Source organism: Acanthochromis polyacanthus, chromosome 12 (assembly GCF_021347895.1).
Source record: "Acanthochromis polyacanthus isolate Apoly-LR-REF ecotype Palm Island chromosome 12, KAUST_Apoly_ChrSc, whole genome shotgun sequence".
Lineage (NCBI taxonomy): Eukaryota > Metazoa > Chordata > Actinopteri > Pomacentridae > Acanthochromis > Acanthochromis polyacanthus.
Window position 1 is genome coordinate 26,417,265 of NC_067124.1, and position 16,972 is coordinate 26,434,236.

At 38.8% G+C, this 16,972-nt stretch overlaps 1 protein-coding gene across 4 annotated transcripts; it reads left to right on the plus strand.

Moving 5' to 3' along the window:
* The first annotated feature begins 1,465 nt into the window (after positions 1-1,465).
* nek10 (NIMA-related kinase 10) lies at positions 1,466-16,533 on the plus strand. Of its 4 annotated transcripts, none has more exons than XR_007945554.1 (36): positions 1,466-1,606; positions 1,780-1,867; positions 1,958-2,018; positions 2,142-2,275; positions 3,099-3,194; positions 3,282-3,366; positions 3,495-3,536; positions 3,641-3,719; positions 3,812-3,879; positions 4,470-4,549; positions 4,628-4,714; positions 4,892-5,116; positions 5,760-5,899; positions 6,479-6,540; positions 6,624-6,695; positions 6,799-6,863; positions 7,027-7,129; positions 7,254-7,382; positions 7,506-7,643; positions 7,743-7,788; positions 7,894-8,015; positions 8,502-8,604; positions 8,709-8,784; positions 9,255-9,384; positions 9,484-9,554; positions 9,822-10,029; positions 10,139-10,226; positions 10,311-10,385; positions 11,645-11,690; positions 11,880-11,917; positions 12,142-12,242; positions 12,410-12,520; positions 14,592-14,694; positions 15,004-15,047; positions 15,299-15,383; positions 15,635-15,667. XR_007945554.1 is itself a non-coding variant. In XM_051957188.1 (36 exons), exons 2-36 carry the CDS (start codon positions 1,812-1,814, stop codon positions 15,669-15,671), a joined length of 3,177 nt encoding a protein of 1,058 aa, XP_051813148.1. In that variant the 5' UTR covers positions 1,466-1,606; positions 1,780-1,811; the 3' UTR covers positions 15,672-16,533. The 4 variants fall into 4 exon arrangements, 3 of the variants coding, with proteins under 3 accessions (XP_051813148.1, XP_051813149.1, XP_051813150.1); XM_051957188.1 differs by having other exon boundaries at positions 15,328-15,383; positions 15,635-16,533; XM_051957189.1 differs by lacking the exon at positions 3,099-3,194 and having other exon boundaries at positions 15,328-15,383; positions 15,635-16,533.
* Positions 16,534-16,972: the final 439 nt, after the last annotated feature.

Here is a 16,972-nt window from a genome sequence, read left to right on the forward strand (position 1 = left end):
TACATTCCACAGTGGGAAGCTAATGAACTTAAAAGTCAAAACATGAACTCTGAGGTATTAGATCCACTGTAATCCAGATTAGATGGCAGCCGTGTCCTCCTACCTAACCTGACACATCTTCTAGGTCTGGCGTTGATTGCAAAACCTAGATGCTTCTAATCATGGCAGTTTAATCAAATTATTGATCCCACACACTGATGCAGCACCTATTTCTGGTACACGAACGATACTGGGTCGTTGTGCAAATGTTCTCACAGTCAAACGTAACGCTTCGGGTATTTGGAGTAACGCGGGACTATTTAATGTTTTCTCACGTTTACAAAAGCCTAAATAGAAACCAACAATAGCATTCAATAACGTTTCTGGTCGTTTCTCTTGTGTTCACTGCATAAAAGTTAGCATTAACGTGAGCTGTTTAATCCTCTATACGGCACTAAGTGAGCTTGTTAATCAAATTGGAACTATTCGTAGAGAAATTTTTAAAACAGCTATCTGGAACTGTAACTGGAGGTTAACCTGACTTTTAATGTTAGCCGATTAAACAAAAAAAATGAAATACTTTGCTAAAGAGCTAAAGACAGGAAATGACACTCCCGTTAGGTTATGCAGCCTGCTAGCGAACCGACGCTGACAAGCAGCTAGCTAGCTAGCTAGCTAGCAAGCCATCTAACTGGAGGCGGACGACTGGGCGTTGGTTGCTCAGACAACTGCAGAAGCTAAATAGCGGCAAAGGCAAATTGTTTAAACAATGAATCCAATGTAAAGTTAAATCATCACAGCTGCAGTTTACACAAAGCTTTTCTGAATAAGCCGTGACAGTAGCTGACTCTAGTGGTCTCACCCATAACGTTGACGCTCCCTGCCGCCTCAAAAACCGATCATTCACAAGCCGACATTCCCCTTCTCACTACTTTTGCTTGAGCTACGCACAATGAAAGCCGCAACGCCTCCCGAGCTCTGTGACGATACGCTGAAAGACAAACGTAAGATGTACGTGAATCAGACAGGGAGGAACATTGTAGTCTCGCGATAGCTTAGAATTCTTTTAATTCCTATTCTGATCTCGCGATAAACTAAAATAACCGTTAAAACAAGAAGAAATTATTTTTCACTCATTTTTCCGTCTTTAAAATCGGAACAGTTTCCTCTTTGAACATGCACAACTAATTTAGTTTTCCACACATGTTAATTAAATACTAATAAGTGACTTTTCACGTACAATGGATTAAATTCTTCATGTTAACAAAGTCGCTGATGCGTTCCTGTTTTACAGTATTATTGGCAGGTAATTTGCAATATGTACGTGTGTTTTATTTGTCTGTGTCAAGTCGCTCAACTAATTATAGTCAACAAAGGGGACTGAATACGAGGAGCGTCTGTTGTATCCATAGCAACCAAGACTGTCTAATACTGCTTTCTTGGATTGGTTAAAAATTCAGGTAAATTAGCATAGTTTTTTCTTATTTGCTAATGTTGGGGCGTCTGCTGTTGTGACAGTTGAAACTGTGTCACTTATTACCTCGACTAGAGACATTTAATGAGACAACATTTGTGTAAACCATTACAAATCAACTGTCTACTGTTAGTTTGCGATGCTGGAAGAAGGGTAAGAGACTAAACTTGTGCTTTTTAATTCATATGGCAGCTAAATGGCTCAATTCGGCTTCTTTTTGCTAGCCCTGCTATCTGTGAAGCTAATCAGAAGAGTGACTGCTGTTGAACGTTTAAATGGTTGACTATGGCTGGTTAAATTTGCATATGTCCAAAAATGTCTCACAGATTCCTCATGGAAACAGAGTGCAATACTGAAAATGTACAACACAGTTAAAAAAGCAAGACAAGGAGAAAAAATACTCTTAAAATCCAAGTAAGCAGTTATTCGGTGGTCTGACACACAATGTAATATTCACTTGTCTGACCTGACAAAAACAAATCACCAGATAAACCTGTTTTTTAGAGCTTCTCATGATCTCAGAAGGCTCCAGTCCCTGCTTGCCAAAAGCCGCCCCAGACAAGAGGTGAGCAACAGTACATGACGTCACATAGAGGCAGTGTGTCTAGACATTTTGATAACATACAAACCGGCTCACATTTCTTCAGGTCTGTGTATATACTGTAGTGTGAGACTCCCTGTGTTGCAGGTGGCAGCGCTGAGTCACAGTAAAGCATGCAGCGGTGGAGCCAGGAGATCCATGAATCCTCCAAAAGACACCAACAGACCTCACAGGAGTGAGAGCGACCTCAGCAGTGAAAACTCTGAACTGGAAAAATTCAGGTTTACCTCCACACGGAATTTATCATCTTAAAATATTAATTTACCTGAAATACATGTACAAGTGCAGCTGCATTGAAGCATTTCTTAAACTAGTAAAGTTGACATGTTCATAAAATCTCTCATTTCCACTTTTGTCCAATATTTACCTCATTATTTTTCCACATTTCCTACGCTGTTTACTGGCTGGGCACCCCATTATCAGGTAGATTCAACAGCAGTCCCTTTTTTCTGCACCTTGCTTTGAGAAATATGAATAATACATAAGTATTATTAAATTTAACAAAGGAAGCCAAAAATCTGAGCTTAGTTTTAGGCATTAAATGTTGTTTGAACACAAGCAAATGTAAAAGAAGTTTGTGAAGTTGCTGAAACACTGTACAACTGGCAATAATAATGAGATTTAATTCAGTAACAAATTAGAAAATAAGCAAGCAATATTATGAATCTGAGCTTTGAATATTGGCTTTTTGCTCTTGATGGTTTTCATTGCAGTTGGCACTTTTTGCATGGTACTAAAACATACATTTGATACCATGCATTAAATGAGAATAACATGCCTGTTTAAAAATGTAACAATTGATCTCCTGTGCACATAATTTAATGACTTGTTACTTGTTACAAATAACTTGTGCTGCTTTTTTTTGGGTTTTGATTTTCTTGAGGGGTGATTTTGGAGACAAAACATTATTTTTAAAGTCCCTGTCCAGTCATTGATTCAACCACTACAAACTCATATCTGTTTACCAAAAATAAAAAGTTTGCATTCTATCAAGAATCTAATAAAGTCTATATTTGTTTGGACCTAAATATGTTTATTTCCCAGCATAACATACAGAGACCAAAGATGTTTCAGTAGTCATCCACTGTGTAAACTGTTCTCTGACATCCTTACATCTTTGGTCAACAACCGACTCTGCAGGTAGAATATCTTAGTATTGTATTTCAGCATTTCCTCCTTTGTCACCTACATGGCTGACGTTAATGATAATATGTTCTCTCTCAATAGTGACTGGATTGACCATGCACCACCGGAGTCAGTTCTTAGAGTTCTCATCTGCCTACGATTACTGATCCGAGATCCCCATCATCAGGTACAATTTGAGAAAAAATGTATTTTCAGATTTAGATTCAGAACATCTCAGGTACAACTTGAGAAAAAAATAGATATTTTTTTAGCGTTACTTGTACAATCTTTATGTATGTATGCCTTTTCTTTTAGAAAATCCTCCATGAACTCCAAGGCATCAATTTACTTGCGAAGGTAAACACTCTGAGATCTATCTAACATCTCTCAACCTTCTGTGGTTCTTGATGTGCACAGATACATCTCATGTTGTCTTTATCCCTGCACTTTTTGTCTTTCAGTATATGGAGTCTGTCACTGCCATGTATATGTCATGTGAAGAGAAGGCATTTGCCTCGCAGAAGCTGGTCGCATTGACCTGTGAGTAATACAAAGGCAGTATCACAGAGCAACACTGATAATATAGGCTGTGACTGTCCTTATCAATGGTGGATTTACTGATTGTTTAACAGACATGTTTCAGAAGCTGTCTGCCGCTGAAAATCAAAGGGTGTGGGTCATCAAGAGTGGCGCTCATAGAGTAAGTGATAAGTTGTGATAAGTTTATCTGTGCTATGTTTGAAAGTGTCAAGCTATGACTGGAAGTTAGTATTACCATTTGGTTTTTATTTTTCCTTGATAATAACAAGATCCAACAGTTTGCTAGTCTGCGTGTAAGATTTTTTTTTCCCAAACTGAATTTTTCTAACATTAATAGCTGAATTTTGACGTTAATGCTTTTCTAGATCCTTTGACCAGTTTCACCAAGCCTACAAAAAACATCAAAATCTAAGCAATTCACTGAGAACTTTAATGCTCCATAGACAGTGAAATCCTTTTGTTGCAGACCGTTCGTGAACTCATCTGACTCAGTGCTCTCTCAGGTCAAAATATGAAGTTTATTTTTGAAAACAGATAATCACACTGCAATTATTATTTAAGATTTATCACTGATATTCATTTTCGTCAGGGATCCAACATTTAGATTTAATTAAATCTCTTGTAGGGCTACCCACAAGACAAATGTTACATTTTTGGCTTCATACTTGTAGTTGCGATTCATGAAATATATTTAGTATCACTTTTTCATTATGTTTTGTGGAAAACAAATTCCAATTCTAACTTTTCTAGACCTTGGTGAAGCTCCTCTCCACAACAGACAGCAGTGTGCTGCTGGGAGCCCTGCTGGCACTCAGCACCTTGGCTGACAGGTAAGTAAATATTCTGCCTAAGACATTGAAGGCATAAACCATTTTATCTGTTGCAGGAGGGTTTTTTTCTTCCTGCAGCTCAGAATGCAAGAAGGAGATTGGGGAGTTGCCAATAGTGGAGAGTCTCCTTGTAATACTCCAGGAATATGACCTGCTGTCAAAGAGGTTAGAAGTTATTTCTTTGATGAAGTTTTCAGAACTTTAAGATAAAATGTTTTTTTCAGTTGTCGTGATAATTTGCACTCACCCTTTATTCATTGAAATACAGCAAAGAAAACACTGCATATTCTGTATTCCCCACACATGTCGGATAATTCAGGATAAACTTCATGTTTCCACCAGGATGAGTGCTGAGCTGCTGAGGCTGCTGTCCCCGGTGCAGCATGTGAGGGACCAGGTGAGAGAGCTGGAGGGTGTTCCAGTGCTGCTGAGCCTGCTGCACAGTCAACACCTGAAGCTGCTTTGGAGTGTCTCCTGGGTCCTGGTCCAGCTCTGCGAGGATCCCGACACCAGGGCAGAGATCCGGAGCTGGGGTGGGGTGCAGCAGCTCCTCCGACTGCTCAACAGGTTTGTGACACACTGACCAAGTTTGTGATATTTATATTACATCATACTAGGTCTGCTGTATTTTCCACAGCTACACTCAAAGACAGAACAGCCTTTAAACACATATGTAAAATGTGTTTGTACTTCTCTTTTCCTGAATATTCTCGTCACTTCAGCAGATGCTTTTCTGTCCACACATTTTTTGTAATGCAGTACATATGAGACTCTGATATCACAAAGCAGAATGGCCACATGGCAAAACGAAGCACAGAATTTGAAAGACATGGATGCTTATCATGCATTGAAGATCTAACTGAGATGTGCTGTTAGTTGCACTGTGGAAATGGGAGGATTCAGTGATTTTGGAATTTCATCCATTAAAAGCTTTAAGCTATGTCTCTTGAAAGTTTCTTTATGAAAAAACAGAATTTGTCAAATTTATTCTACCGCATGGCACCAAATACCCATAAGAAATTTGTTAGGAGGTGATAGCAGTGTAGCTGCTGTGATTTTTGCTTGTCCTCCACTTAATCCTTCAACAGGAAGTACAGTGGAGTGACCAGCATTTCAAAGCTTCATTCTGAGGCCCAAAACAAGTGATGCAGCCATGCTATTATTGCAATATTTATCACAGTGTAATACATGTACAAAATAACTCTCTCAGCGACAGGCAGTATGTCTCTGACCGCTCGTCCATCGAGACGCTCTCCAGTGCCAACGCAGCTGGTCGCATCCAGAAAGAGCACATGACAGAACAGCTCAGTCCACAGGAGGAAGCAGACAACACTATGGCCCTGCGGTCAGGTCAGGGAATATCCATCCAGCGTATCACACATTTCACGTGAAATAATGCCTTTTCTTTAGCGATCCTCTCAAGTCTCAAATCACCCACTAAAATTTTGTACTTGTACTTATGTAAAATGATGAAAAGGACAGTAAATGTTTACTTGTGCTTGCTGCTGCACAGTAAAGATTTTTTTCTCCCCCCAGAGGAGTGTTATCAGTAGCTGAGAATGTAAACTATTTGTTCCTGAATTGAGAGAATCAAGACCACCGAGACTCCACAGTATCCACAGTATAATTTTAGGGGAAGTGGTTGTAAATTTCCTCTTTCTGAATGTCCGATGACACAGGTATGAAGTAAAGCTCATTTTGGTTTGAAAATACACATGCTCTGCTGTTTAGCATTGCTGTTTCAAGCAGTATCCACAGAAAAACCCTCAATTTTACATGTCAACGGCATCAGTGTTTGCCGTTGTTTTGTTCTGTGGTTGTGACAGGGAGTTATAAATATTCACAGCTGTTGTTCAGACTGTCTGAGACTGTAGGACTGCATGCATGAGTTATTAAATTAAATAACAACCCCTCTAATCCCTCTTCTAGCCTGCTGCACAGCTCTGACGGAGATGAGTCTGGATGACACATCTGCTCACCACATTGTACAGGTAAAGAAAACTCCTCACTGAATTCATATTAGGATCTTTACAACCTTTTATTACATTCCAACAGCTGATTATGCTTTTCATAGGAAAATGGCATCTACATAATCACAAAGTTGATTTTACCACACAACTCTGGACCAAAGATCAATTCTTTACAGGTACATGGCTTTATATATGTATTAAATCACATTTCAGTGCAAATGAAAGTATCAGAAACTATCAGAAAATAATACATTGCTTAATCTCTTTGCATACTGGCAGTGCTATGCATTCCGGACGCTTCGATTTCTCTTTAGTGTGGAAAGAAACAGACATCTGTTTAAGAGGTGATGAAACACCAGTAAAAAGTAAAAAAAAAAAAAAAACTAATCTCTAGTTCAATGCACATATAAAAATCCATTAAAATTGACTGTTGTTGGATATCTGCCAATGAAAGAAATTTTACTAAATGTTCTCTGCTGCTTTTTTGTAATCTTTTATCCATTTCAGACTCTTTCCCACAGACCTCTTTGAGTTGTTTATTGATGTTGGACATTATGTGCGGGACCTCACAGCCTACGAGGGCCTGCAAACCAAAGTCTCACTCTACACTGTAAGAAAACAGCTTCTAAATGGGTTTGTGTGTTTGCTCAGCCGGTTTTGGGCTGTAAAATCAAATAAATTCACTCAACTGACAGGAAAGATTCTTGATGGAGATCTGTGTGTCTTAAATGCAGGAAGAAGAGCTTGACAGTCTGAGAGAGAGCATCGAGGTTGTGGACCAGAACCGACCTCCTCTCAGAGTGATCAACGGTTACTCCATACTGGACCATCTGGGCACCGGGGCCTTTGGAAGTGTCTTTAAGGTACAATGAACATCAAAGCTGACAGAATATGCACTTAGCAGTGTTGGTTTGTGTCTGTTTTTAATGCTTCAGATGATTTACATCAAGTGTTGTTGATTTTAATAAATAAACTCTTGATGACAGGTCCTAAAGCAGAGTGGGCAGAACCTTCTAGCTCTGAAGGAGGTGAATCTACACAACCCAGCGTTTGGCAAAGACAAGAAGTCCAGAGACAGCAATGTGGAGAAAATCATCTCTGAGCTCACGATCATCAAAGAACAGGCACACAGCTCAGTTTTAGTCTTTTAATAGTGTGGAATTTGAACAGGAAAGATCACATGTTGTGTAGTTAATGTGTCACTTCTTCTTCCTTCTTTCTAGATGACTCACCCAAACATTGTTAAATATTACAAGACATTTTTGGAAGGTGAGGGCAATTACCTGCACTGTTGCTTCAAGCTCACAGAGACTGTGATTAATTAACACAAGAAAACTTTAAAGTCAGAGACGCTGATCATACTGTCCACTCCAGGTGACAAGCTGTACATAGTGATGGAGCTGATTGAGGGCATGCCACTGGCTGAACATTTTAACTCTCTGAAAGAGAAGCAGCAGCAGCTAACTGAAGACAGAATTTGGAATATATTCATACAGGTAACAACTCATGATCTCAGTCCTCTTTAGGAAATAAACATTTTCTTGTCAATGAGCTGATATTACATGAATGTTGTTTTAATTAGAACAAAAGAGATCAGCTGCATTTGTGCCACGTCACAAAAAGCAGATGTTCAACAAAGTGTTGATTGTCAGTTTGCTTTACCTCAACTTTGTAACTATAACCTATTTATTCTAAGACATAATCTAAATCCATATAAAAAAAAGCTGTGAATAACTATCTTTTGTAGTGCAAATAAGTGAAAGTTCAAAATTTTCAAGCTTTGACTATCAGCAATAATAGATACCATCTGATAGTAGATACCATCAGCCTTAGACCCGCCTACACCTCTAGTGGTTAAGTACCTGGGACTCTCCAAAGTAGTTTTAGAACTGAAGAAGCCTCTGTGATGAGAGGCGAAATGTCTTCAAGATCACAAGAATAAGTCCAGTTGCCTGAACTAAACCCTTCACCTTCTCCCTCAGATGTGTCTGGCATTGCGGTACCTGCACAAAGAGAAGAGAATAGTCCACCGGGACCTCACACCGAACAACATCATGCTGGGGGAGAAAGACAAAGTCACCATCAGTCAGTAACTATTTGCAGTTTTCCACTCTACATATCCAGTCATGTTGCATTTCTTGACTTGCTTTGCAGTTAAAGTTGAACTTGTGTCTTTGCGCCACCTAAAGCTGACTTCGGTCTTGCCAAGCAGAAACAAGAGAACAGCAAGCTTACGTCAGTGGTCGGCACCATCCTTTACTCCTGGTGAGGAAGTTAACTCTGAATAATTAGGTGTTTTTGAGTTAATTTAGCGCTGTTATTGGGGCCTGGTAACTTACTGATACAGGACTTTCTGCAAATCTGCAGGCCAAAGAAGTGCTTATAGTTCTAGCTGTGTATGCTGACAAAAAGCTATTCACAGTCACATTTTGGGGACTCTCTTTCTAAAAATGTATAATTTCATCCAGCTTTCACATCCTTAAAGGCATCTTTATGCTTGCTTTTAGAGTTTAAACTGTGCTCCACCTATTCCCATTGCACATCTATAACACCACAAGATTCATATTAGATAGTTTTGTCTTCTTTATTTCATGCTCTCTTCTTCCCTGTCAAAACTTGGAATACTTCAAGGCATTAAGGTTTGATTTCATGGCTGAGTCATTTGTTATATAAATGATGGTTCTCTCGCATTATATTTTTCAGAGATTTGCGTGTGTGTTTGTGTGTTTTGTCAGTCCAGAGGTGGTGAAAAATGAGCCGTACGGAGAGAAAGCTGACATCTGGGCTCTGGGCTGCATCCTCTACCAGATGGCCACTTTACAGCCTCCGTTCTACAGCAGTAACATGCTGTCTCTGGCCAGCAAGGTAACGAGAGCACACACAAGATTCACATTTTACACCTGACTTCATTTGTTTTTCTTCTGCCCTCAGTTATTAATCTTTTCTTCTTTTCCGTGTTGGTAGATTGTCGAGGCCGTCTATGAGCCAGTTGAGGAGGGAGCTTTCTCAGAGAGAGTCACAGAAATGATCAGATGGTGAGACAATGATGTTACTGTGTAGTTCACCTGCAGAGGGTGCCATTCAAAAGGCTGTTTGGCCTGATTCATTTGATAGAGTTGAGAATAATTGATCTCTCTGCTACTATACACATACTGATGGCCTCATGATTTTGGCGCATACATTGTACCTGTGATGTAGCTATAACTGTGTTGCATGTTTCTGCTGTTTTCTCTTCTACACTCTCAAATGCTCATGAAACAAATTCATGCAATATTCTGTTCTGTCATGGTTCATCCTGTCAGGTGTTTGAGTCCAGATGCAGAGCAGCGGCCAGACATTGTGGCCGTCAGCTCCAGGATCTCTGACCTCATGATGAGGCTGATGGACGGACTCTACACTTCCCACAATGCACTGGAACGAAGAGCAGAGAGAGACCGAAAACGGGCACAGAAGTACTTTCATGAAAAGCACAAAAGCTGGATGGACTACAGTCACTCCAACTCATCGCAGGTAAATTCTGATTTTTAAAATCAAAGAGAAGAATTTGTAAAGTGATTGTTGTATTAAAGGTCACTATGACCTTCCTGAGTATTTAAAACAAATGTTGCACACTTTGCAGGAATGGCTCTTAGTGAAGACTGAATCTCAGGCTCCATGCTCTTCTACTGGCTGCAGTTTAAACCACAACGAACAGAGCACAAGTAAAGGTGACTGTTTCATATTGCTCAGGGTTAACACAGACTGTAAGAGACTGAAACCAAAATGACAACATGTTGTAAATCTGTTTCTAGGTGATGCCTCAGATGAGGATGCTGAACCATCCAATGCCAAAAACAGCACTGCTGCCTCTACAGGAAAATACTACAGTCAGTTTAGTTCAAACTTTATACTAATTTTTTTACTTTCCACAGAAGTGTTTTTCTTTGATTGTTGCTCAGGCAAATGTAAACCTTTACTGGCATTTTTTGCTTTGCTTAAAGATGAATCATTATTGATTGCCCTGGAGGAATTCAGAGATTTGAGCTGGCAGTCGGACACTTTTATCATGCCTCCTGTTTCTTCAAATTTGGCACAAACATTCACCTGGACTCAGGGATGAACAGAGCAGAATTTAGCAGTCTATAGTCACTACAATCAAATAGTCACAAAACACTTTTTTAGCCATAATTCAAGAATTTAAAGCAAATTTTGGCAAAGTTTTACACAAATGTCAACAAGAATAAAATAATAAAGCTTGTGAAACAAGTATTTCTGGCAAAATGCAGCTGGAGTAGGTGCTTCTCAGCTTGAGACCAGCAAATTCTCAGATTGCAAAAAGGTCTTTTAGTGGCCAAACAGGTTTTTCCCCCGATAAAAGACTGTGAATGAAGCAATGTGCTCTAGCCCCTCTTTTTGACCTCTGCAAAGTCAGGTGATTTTACATCCCAAAGGTCAAAGGTGAACTTCCCAGTGACATCATAATGTTCAGCAAAAACACTGTTTTCACCATAATTCAGGAAATGAGGATGAGATTGGGACCATAGCTCACATATGCAGCCACACACTGAACTACACTGGTGACTCAAATCTTGGGTGCCTGCCACTGAAGTGATTGTATTGATTTTCTGTGTTAATGGGTTGAAAATGTGCACGATGCATCCATGTTTTACAATTTATAGCTTCTTTGCAGAAACATCCAGATTTGAAGTACTGACTATTGTACTGGCAACGCTTTGTGTTCTGTCAGAATCAGCTTAGCTGCATGTAAACACAAACAAGGGATCTGACAGTTTTTTCTTGTTGATCTCCTTGAACTCACTACAATGTCTTCACAATCTATCCTATATGGTTCTGAGCAGACATGGCTGTAAACTGCAACTTGTCTAGTTTTGGCGGCAACTACAAACACAACAATTTTTGTTTTTGCGTATGGTTTCAGTTTTTCACATTTGGTTGTGGTGGATTTTGCTCGACCTGTCCAGGGTGTCCCCTGTCTTCACCCGAGTCAGCTGAGATAGGCTCCAGCACCCCCCGTGACCCTAGTGAGGATAAAGCGGTGTATAGAGGATGGATGGATGGATGGATGGATTTTGCTCTCCAATTCTAACAAAACTTCATTTGTTTCCTTTTTGTGCTTTGATTAAAGGTTTAAAGTCCAGCGCCTGTGTTACACCTGATCGTGTTCTGAACAGGTAAGTTGAAGAGCCTTTATACATCTTCACACTTGGAGTTATATCCGGTCCTTACGTACAGTATGTAGAAACAGTCTTTGGCCAATAATTTAATAACAAACAGTTTTCTTTATATAAAAATGTTTGTTGGTGAGCAGTTATCCAGACACAAATGTGCTGACCTGCCTTTCTCACTTATCTTTTTCTCAGTGGGGATTTTGCTGCTACAAAGATGAAACCAAGACCAGGTAACTTTTCAGCCTAATGGCAATACTCAACTCGTTGTTTTTAAATCTCCTAATAAGATGACATAGGATAGATAACGCTGTGGAATATGAGGCAACTACATCAAAACACCTCGATGAGCAGAAATTTTACAACTTGGATGTTCTAAAAGCCTCCAATAACATGTCTGTGTGCTGTTTATTTAGTCCTATCAGTGAGCTTGTGTGTGTTTTTGCTCTTGCCTCAGTGTCAGGAGGGATCTGTGTCTCCCAGAAGAAGCTACGACAGATTGATGATCCCATCCAGAGGCTCCTCGTGCAGCTGCACAAAATCATCTACATTACTCAAGTATGAGAATGTTTGTTGAATCTTATCATTCGAGATTAGCCGTAGTCACCATCTGTTTTTTTTTTATCGTCGTGCAAAGCTGACCCTGGAAGTGTTTTAATCTGACAGCAGTGGTTACATTTATCTGTAAATGTGTTGGTATAAACTCATTTTCTTTTTGTTTTCAGCTCCCACCAGCTCCACACCACAACATCAAAAGACGCCTCATTGAAAGATTTAAAAAGTCCCTCTTCCACTTTGGCAGCGACCCATGCAACCTGAAAGTGGAGCTCAGCAAGGTTTGAGATGCTAATTCTGAAGGGCACTCAGTGAAAATGCAAAAAGACATTCCACAGAGAAAACACGATGAAGATCAGACAGCACTTCTATTTAAGCTACCATACTTTTACTAAAACTTTTACAAGTGTTTTTCTTTACAACGTGCCACCAGATACTCTCCAGTGTATGATTCTGCAATCAGTCAGAAAATGCTTTAGTGTTTCTTTAAAGCTACATACTTCCCATTTACCAACTACAACATGCGGCCTGTGTTGTGCCTGAATATTTCCAGTATTCTTCTATATTGATACAAATAGTGATGAATAGTTTACTACTGTTATTATGTAAGCTCAGCAAACGCATGGAGGTAATACCAGGAACATTGGCTGGATTCTGTGAAAGCAGCATAGTAGAGGAATGCTTTCATGCTGCAGTTATCACCACTTTTACATGCGGATCAGAACATTACACAAAGCCAGCATTGTTTCTCTCTGTAGGGTACCTCATGCTCCTCAGTGGGAAGTCTATGAGAACAAGCCTGCTTCGTGCAATGTTTTTTATTCCCTATGTACTGTCCGCCTGAACACATGTCAAGCACTAGCCATGTAAGCAGCTCTAAGCATTTTCCAGACCTCGCTTGCAATTCTGCAGCAAGTCTGCTTGTTCCCATGGACGCCACACCTCAGGAGTTTCCTCACAGAGCCACAGTTACTCAAACCTTTCTCTAAACCAGGTCAAAAACTTGTTCCTGTGTTATTTCTGACTGAGCTTTAACTCATGACTCCATATTTTTCAGTTCACCTGTCTCTGCTGCTCTGGCTGTCATTAACATGAGTAATGAAAATAAAAAGGTCAGATGAGCTAACTTACAATCATGTCTTAATGACCCATATGCAATAATAGCATTGCTCTTAATTCACTGGAGGACTGACATTTAATCGTAAATATCTCTCCCTCTTGTAATAAAGACGATTGACGGTGGGTTTGATTACAGAACATTTTTATCGGCATTGCTCAGCTGTTACTTAAACTTGTGTTCTTCTTTATAAAAGGGCCTGAAGAGTTCAAGATTTTTTTTTAGTTTAAGATAAATAATAAAATATCATGTCTGAGCGAAGATCAGCAATGAACTAATAACAGTGGTGGGAGAAGTATTCGACCCTTTACTTAAGTAAAAGTACCAACAAAGCAATGCAAAACTACTCAATTACATGAAAAGTCCTGCAGTAAAGGTCCTACTTAAGTAAAAGTGTATCATTATTCTTAAAAGCAAGTGAAACTGTCAGAATGTAGTAGAATAGAAAGTACAGTATTTTCCTCTAAAATGTAGTTGAGTGGAAATCTAAAGTGGCAGAAATATGAAATACTCAACTACTACACATAGTATCGTATAAAATAAATGTACTTCGACCATTGTTCAACACCCAGTGCCCAGAATGTAAATATGTTATCAGCAACATTTAGTACATGTCTGAGGTGTAATGGTGTTAGGTTATATTTTGTTAATATTTTATTATTCCTCTTGAATAAACTGAAAATATCTAGTATAAGCTGTGCATAGTATCAGCTGTTTAACATACTTAAAAATACCACTCACCGTTTCCTAAAACCCACAGTAATGTCAGAAAATTGCTTGTGCTGAACAGTTAAATTATAGAAACCCAAATATATTGAATTAGTAATCACTAAAGAAAATAAAAAGCAGTAACTCATGATGTTTTAAAAACAAAAGCTCAGGAATGTGTGACAGGAGTTTGCTCAGGAAATAATGCAAATGCAGTTTAAAAAAATAACATTAATTGGGCTGTTTCGGCTCTTTGATGTCATTTCTAACTGCTTAGATTGCATATAGCAAGTTTATTTTATCATGAAAAACAGAGTCCCTGTTGAACTCCAGCTGACCTTTGTAATTATATACCAACCAGATTGCTGGTAAAAAAAACAACAACAACAGATTTGTCAGATAAATCGGATAATAACATAGGGTTATCTTATCTTATAACTGGACAGTGTTTGGCTGCTTACTCAACTCCCACCATTTTATTTGTAGCAAATAACCAAACTGTAAATTCTCCTCTTCTCCCCTCTCAGCTCCTCCAGGCCTCCACAGAGCTCATGGAATTAGGTTCGATCAGTTCCGACTGGTGGCCGCAGGTCCAACACTTCACAGGAGATCAGAGCCCTGATAGCACAGGTAGAGTTACTGCTGCCACAGCTTCACTTCCAGCGAAAGACATAGATGAACAAAACACTGCAGAGCTGCTCCTGCAGAAACCTAAAGAGCTATTTTATCCAAAATATTAGCACTAGCACCATTCACTATGACTTCAGTAATAAACACAAAGTAAAATCATCACCTTTTTGATATCAAAAACCAAAAATGACATCAACTATAGAAGCTTTACAAATGGTGGAGTTGCTGGATTGGATTGCATCAGAATTAATTGATTCAGATTTATTTTGATAGTAAATAAAGAAACTTATTCAGATTTTCTTCTGACAGGTGACGGGAATCTCAAAGATGGAGTTACATATCAGCAAATGCAGGTCAGTTTGTCAGAGGAGTTTTATTTTTATTGTGCACAGTCAATTTTATCATTATTCATTGGATTATTATTTTTTTGCTGAGATTTAATTGAGAAGTTCGATACCACTCTCATATTCGTACATTAAAAGTTATGCTACGGCCAAGAGACCGTATACTCAGCTGAGCTCATAATATCCTGTTGTATTTTAAAATTATATTATTTAACTTCCGCTTTATGATGATACTGAATTTCTCTCTGCTGTCAATAAAGTGATTTCCTGTTCAAATGCTCCGTTTCAGGGAATAATTGAGGAGCTCCTGGAGGAGAACGACTACTACGAAACAACAGACAGCAGGTGAAGTGGAAATACATGCATGTTGCCATTCTGAAACATTAAACTTCCAAAATTCAGTTTCTATGCATTATTGAAAGCCTGTTTTGTAGTTACTAGTGGTAAACCACGGCAAATCTATGGTTGCTTGAGTAGTTAATCCACAATGTATTTGAGTAGTGAAATGTGAAAAAAAAAAAAAAATCCTTGGGTTAAAAATTACCTGCTTTAGTGCTAATAAATAACTAATTTCATTTGGTTTCATTTTATTTTAGGTTCATAAAGAAAAGAAATAACCAAGAAAAGAAATAACATCTCTACTCAAACAAAGAAGTCACGGAAACGGACGGAGAAACCTCTGATTTATCTGCATAATGCTGACTTCACAGTGATACGTTATGGATGCTGAAATGCAATTAACCTCAGTTCATATCCTCTGTCTACATAGTACATATGTAGTTAACATACAAAACTACCAAAGCACTTGGTAAAAACATGCTTTTGTTTGAACTTAAACAAAGCTTCTGTAACCACACACCTCTTTGGTTCTCAGGTGTTGCTTTTGATGTTGTGTGACTGTGAATCTCCAAACACAATTTATTATATATAAACCAAAATGTTTTTTTTTTCTGTGTCAGTAAATTATCAAAATGTAAAATTCACGATTGTTCCAGATGAGGCTTCTCATATCAAAGTGAACTGGCCTACAAACCCAGAGATAACTCCGGTCCACCACTCTCCTTGTTTACCTGTGGAGGTCCAGCCTCTGTGTGCCTGTGAATCTTTCTGTTTTATTTTAGTTTTTCAGGGCTGACACTTTAAGTTCTCAGGACCAGACTCCGTGGTTTGACTATTTCAAGTGACTCCAAGCCACAATTTCCTTGTTCACTTCACTTTCGATGAGCTGATAGGAGGCCCAACTTTCGGCTTAATTCAACATATCACGACGTCTGACTGCAGATTTACCAAACGTGGGACCCAGGTCAAATGTTTTTTTCCCCGTTTTTATGCACTGTATCAACATGAGTTCTCAAATAGTGCTATCATTTTCAAAATAAATAACAAAGAATATAATTTTGTATGTATTTTGACAGTTTGAAGAGTTCAATGCAGAAAATAAGCTTTCTTGTGCACTTTAATTCAAATAAAGACTGGTCAGTATAATCTGTATAAAGAATGTCAAACTATTTTATTTGGTGACATTTCAGTGATACACACTATTTATACATCTACACATAGAGACAGACAACCAAGCACACTCACATTCATACCTACGCACAGTTTACAATCATCAGTTAACCTCAGCAAGTTTTTGGACTGTGGGAGGAAGCCGGAGAACGTGGATAAACCCCATACTGCACAGGGAAAACATGCAAGATCCAGAGTCCAGGCCGGGACATGAACCAGGGATCTTCTAGCTGTGTGGTAGCAGCACTAACTACCAAGCAAATATTATTTCATCGATGCAGCATTTTACTGTTGTTTCTGAGTAAGGTGGAGTTATAGTAATTTCAAAGAAAAGCCAAGTTGGTTTAAATTGGTTGGTTAATTATGTTTTTAAAAATGTGTTCTATTATCCATTATGTTAAATCATTCCTCTTTTATGTAACTGA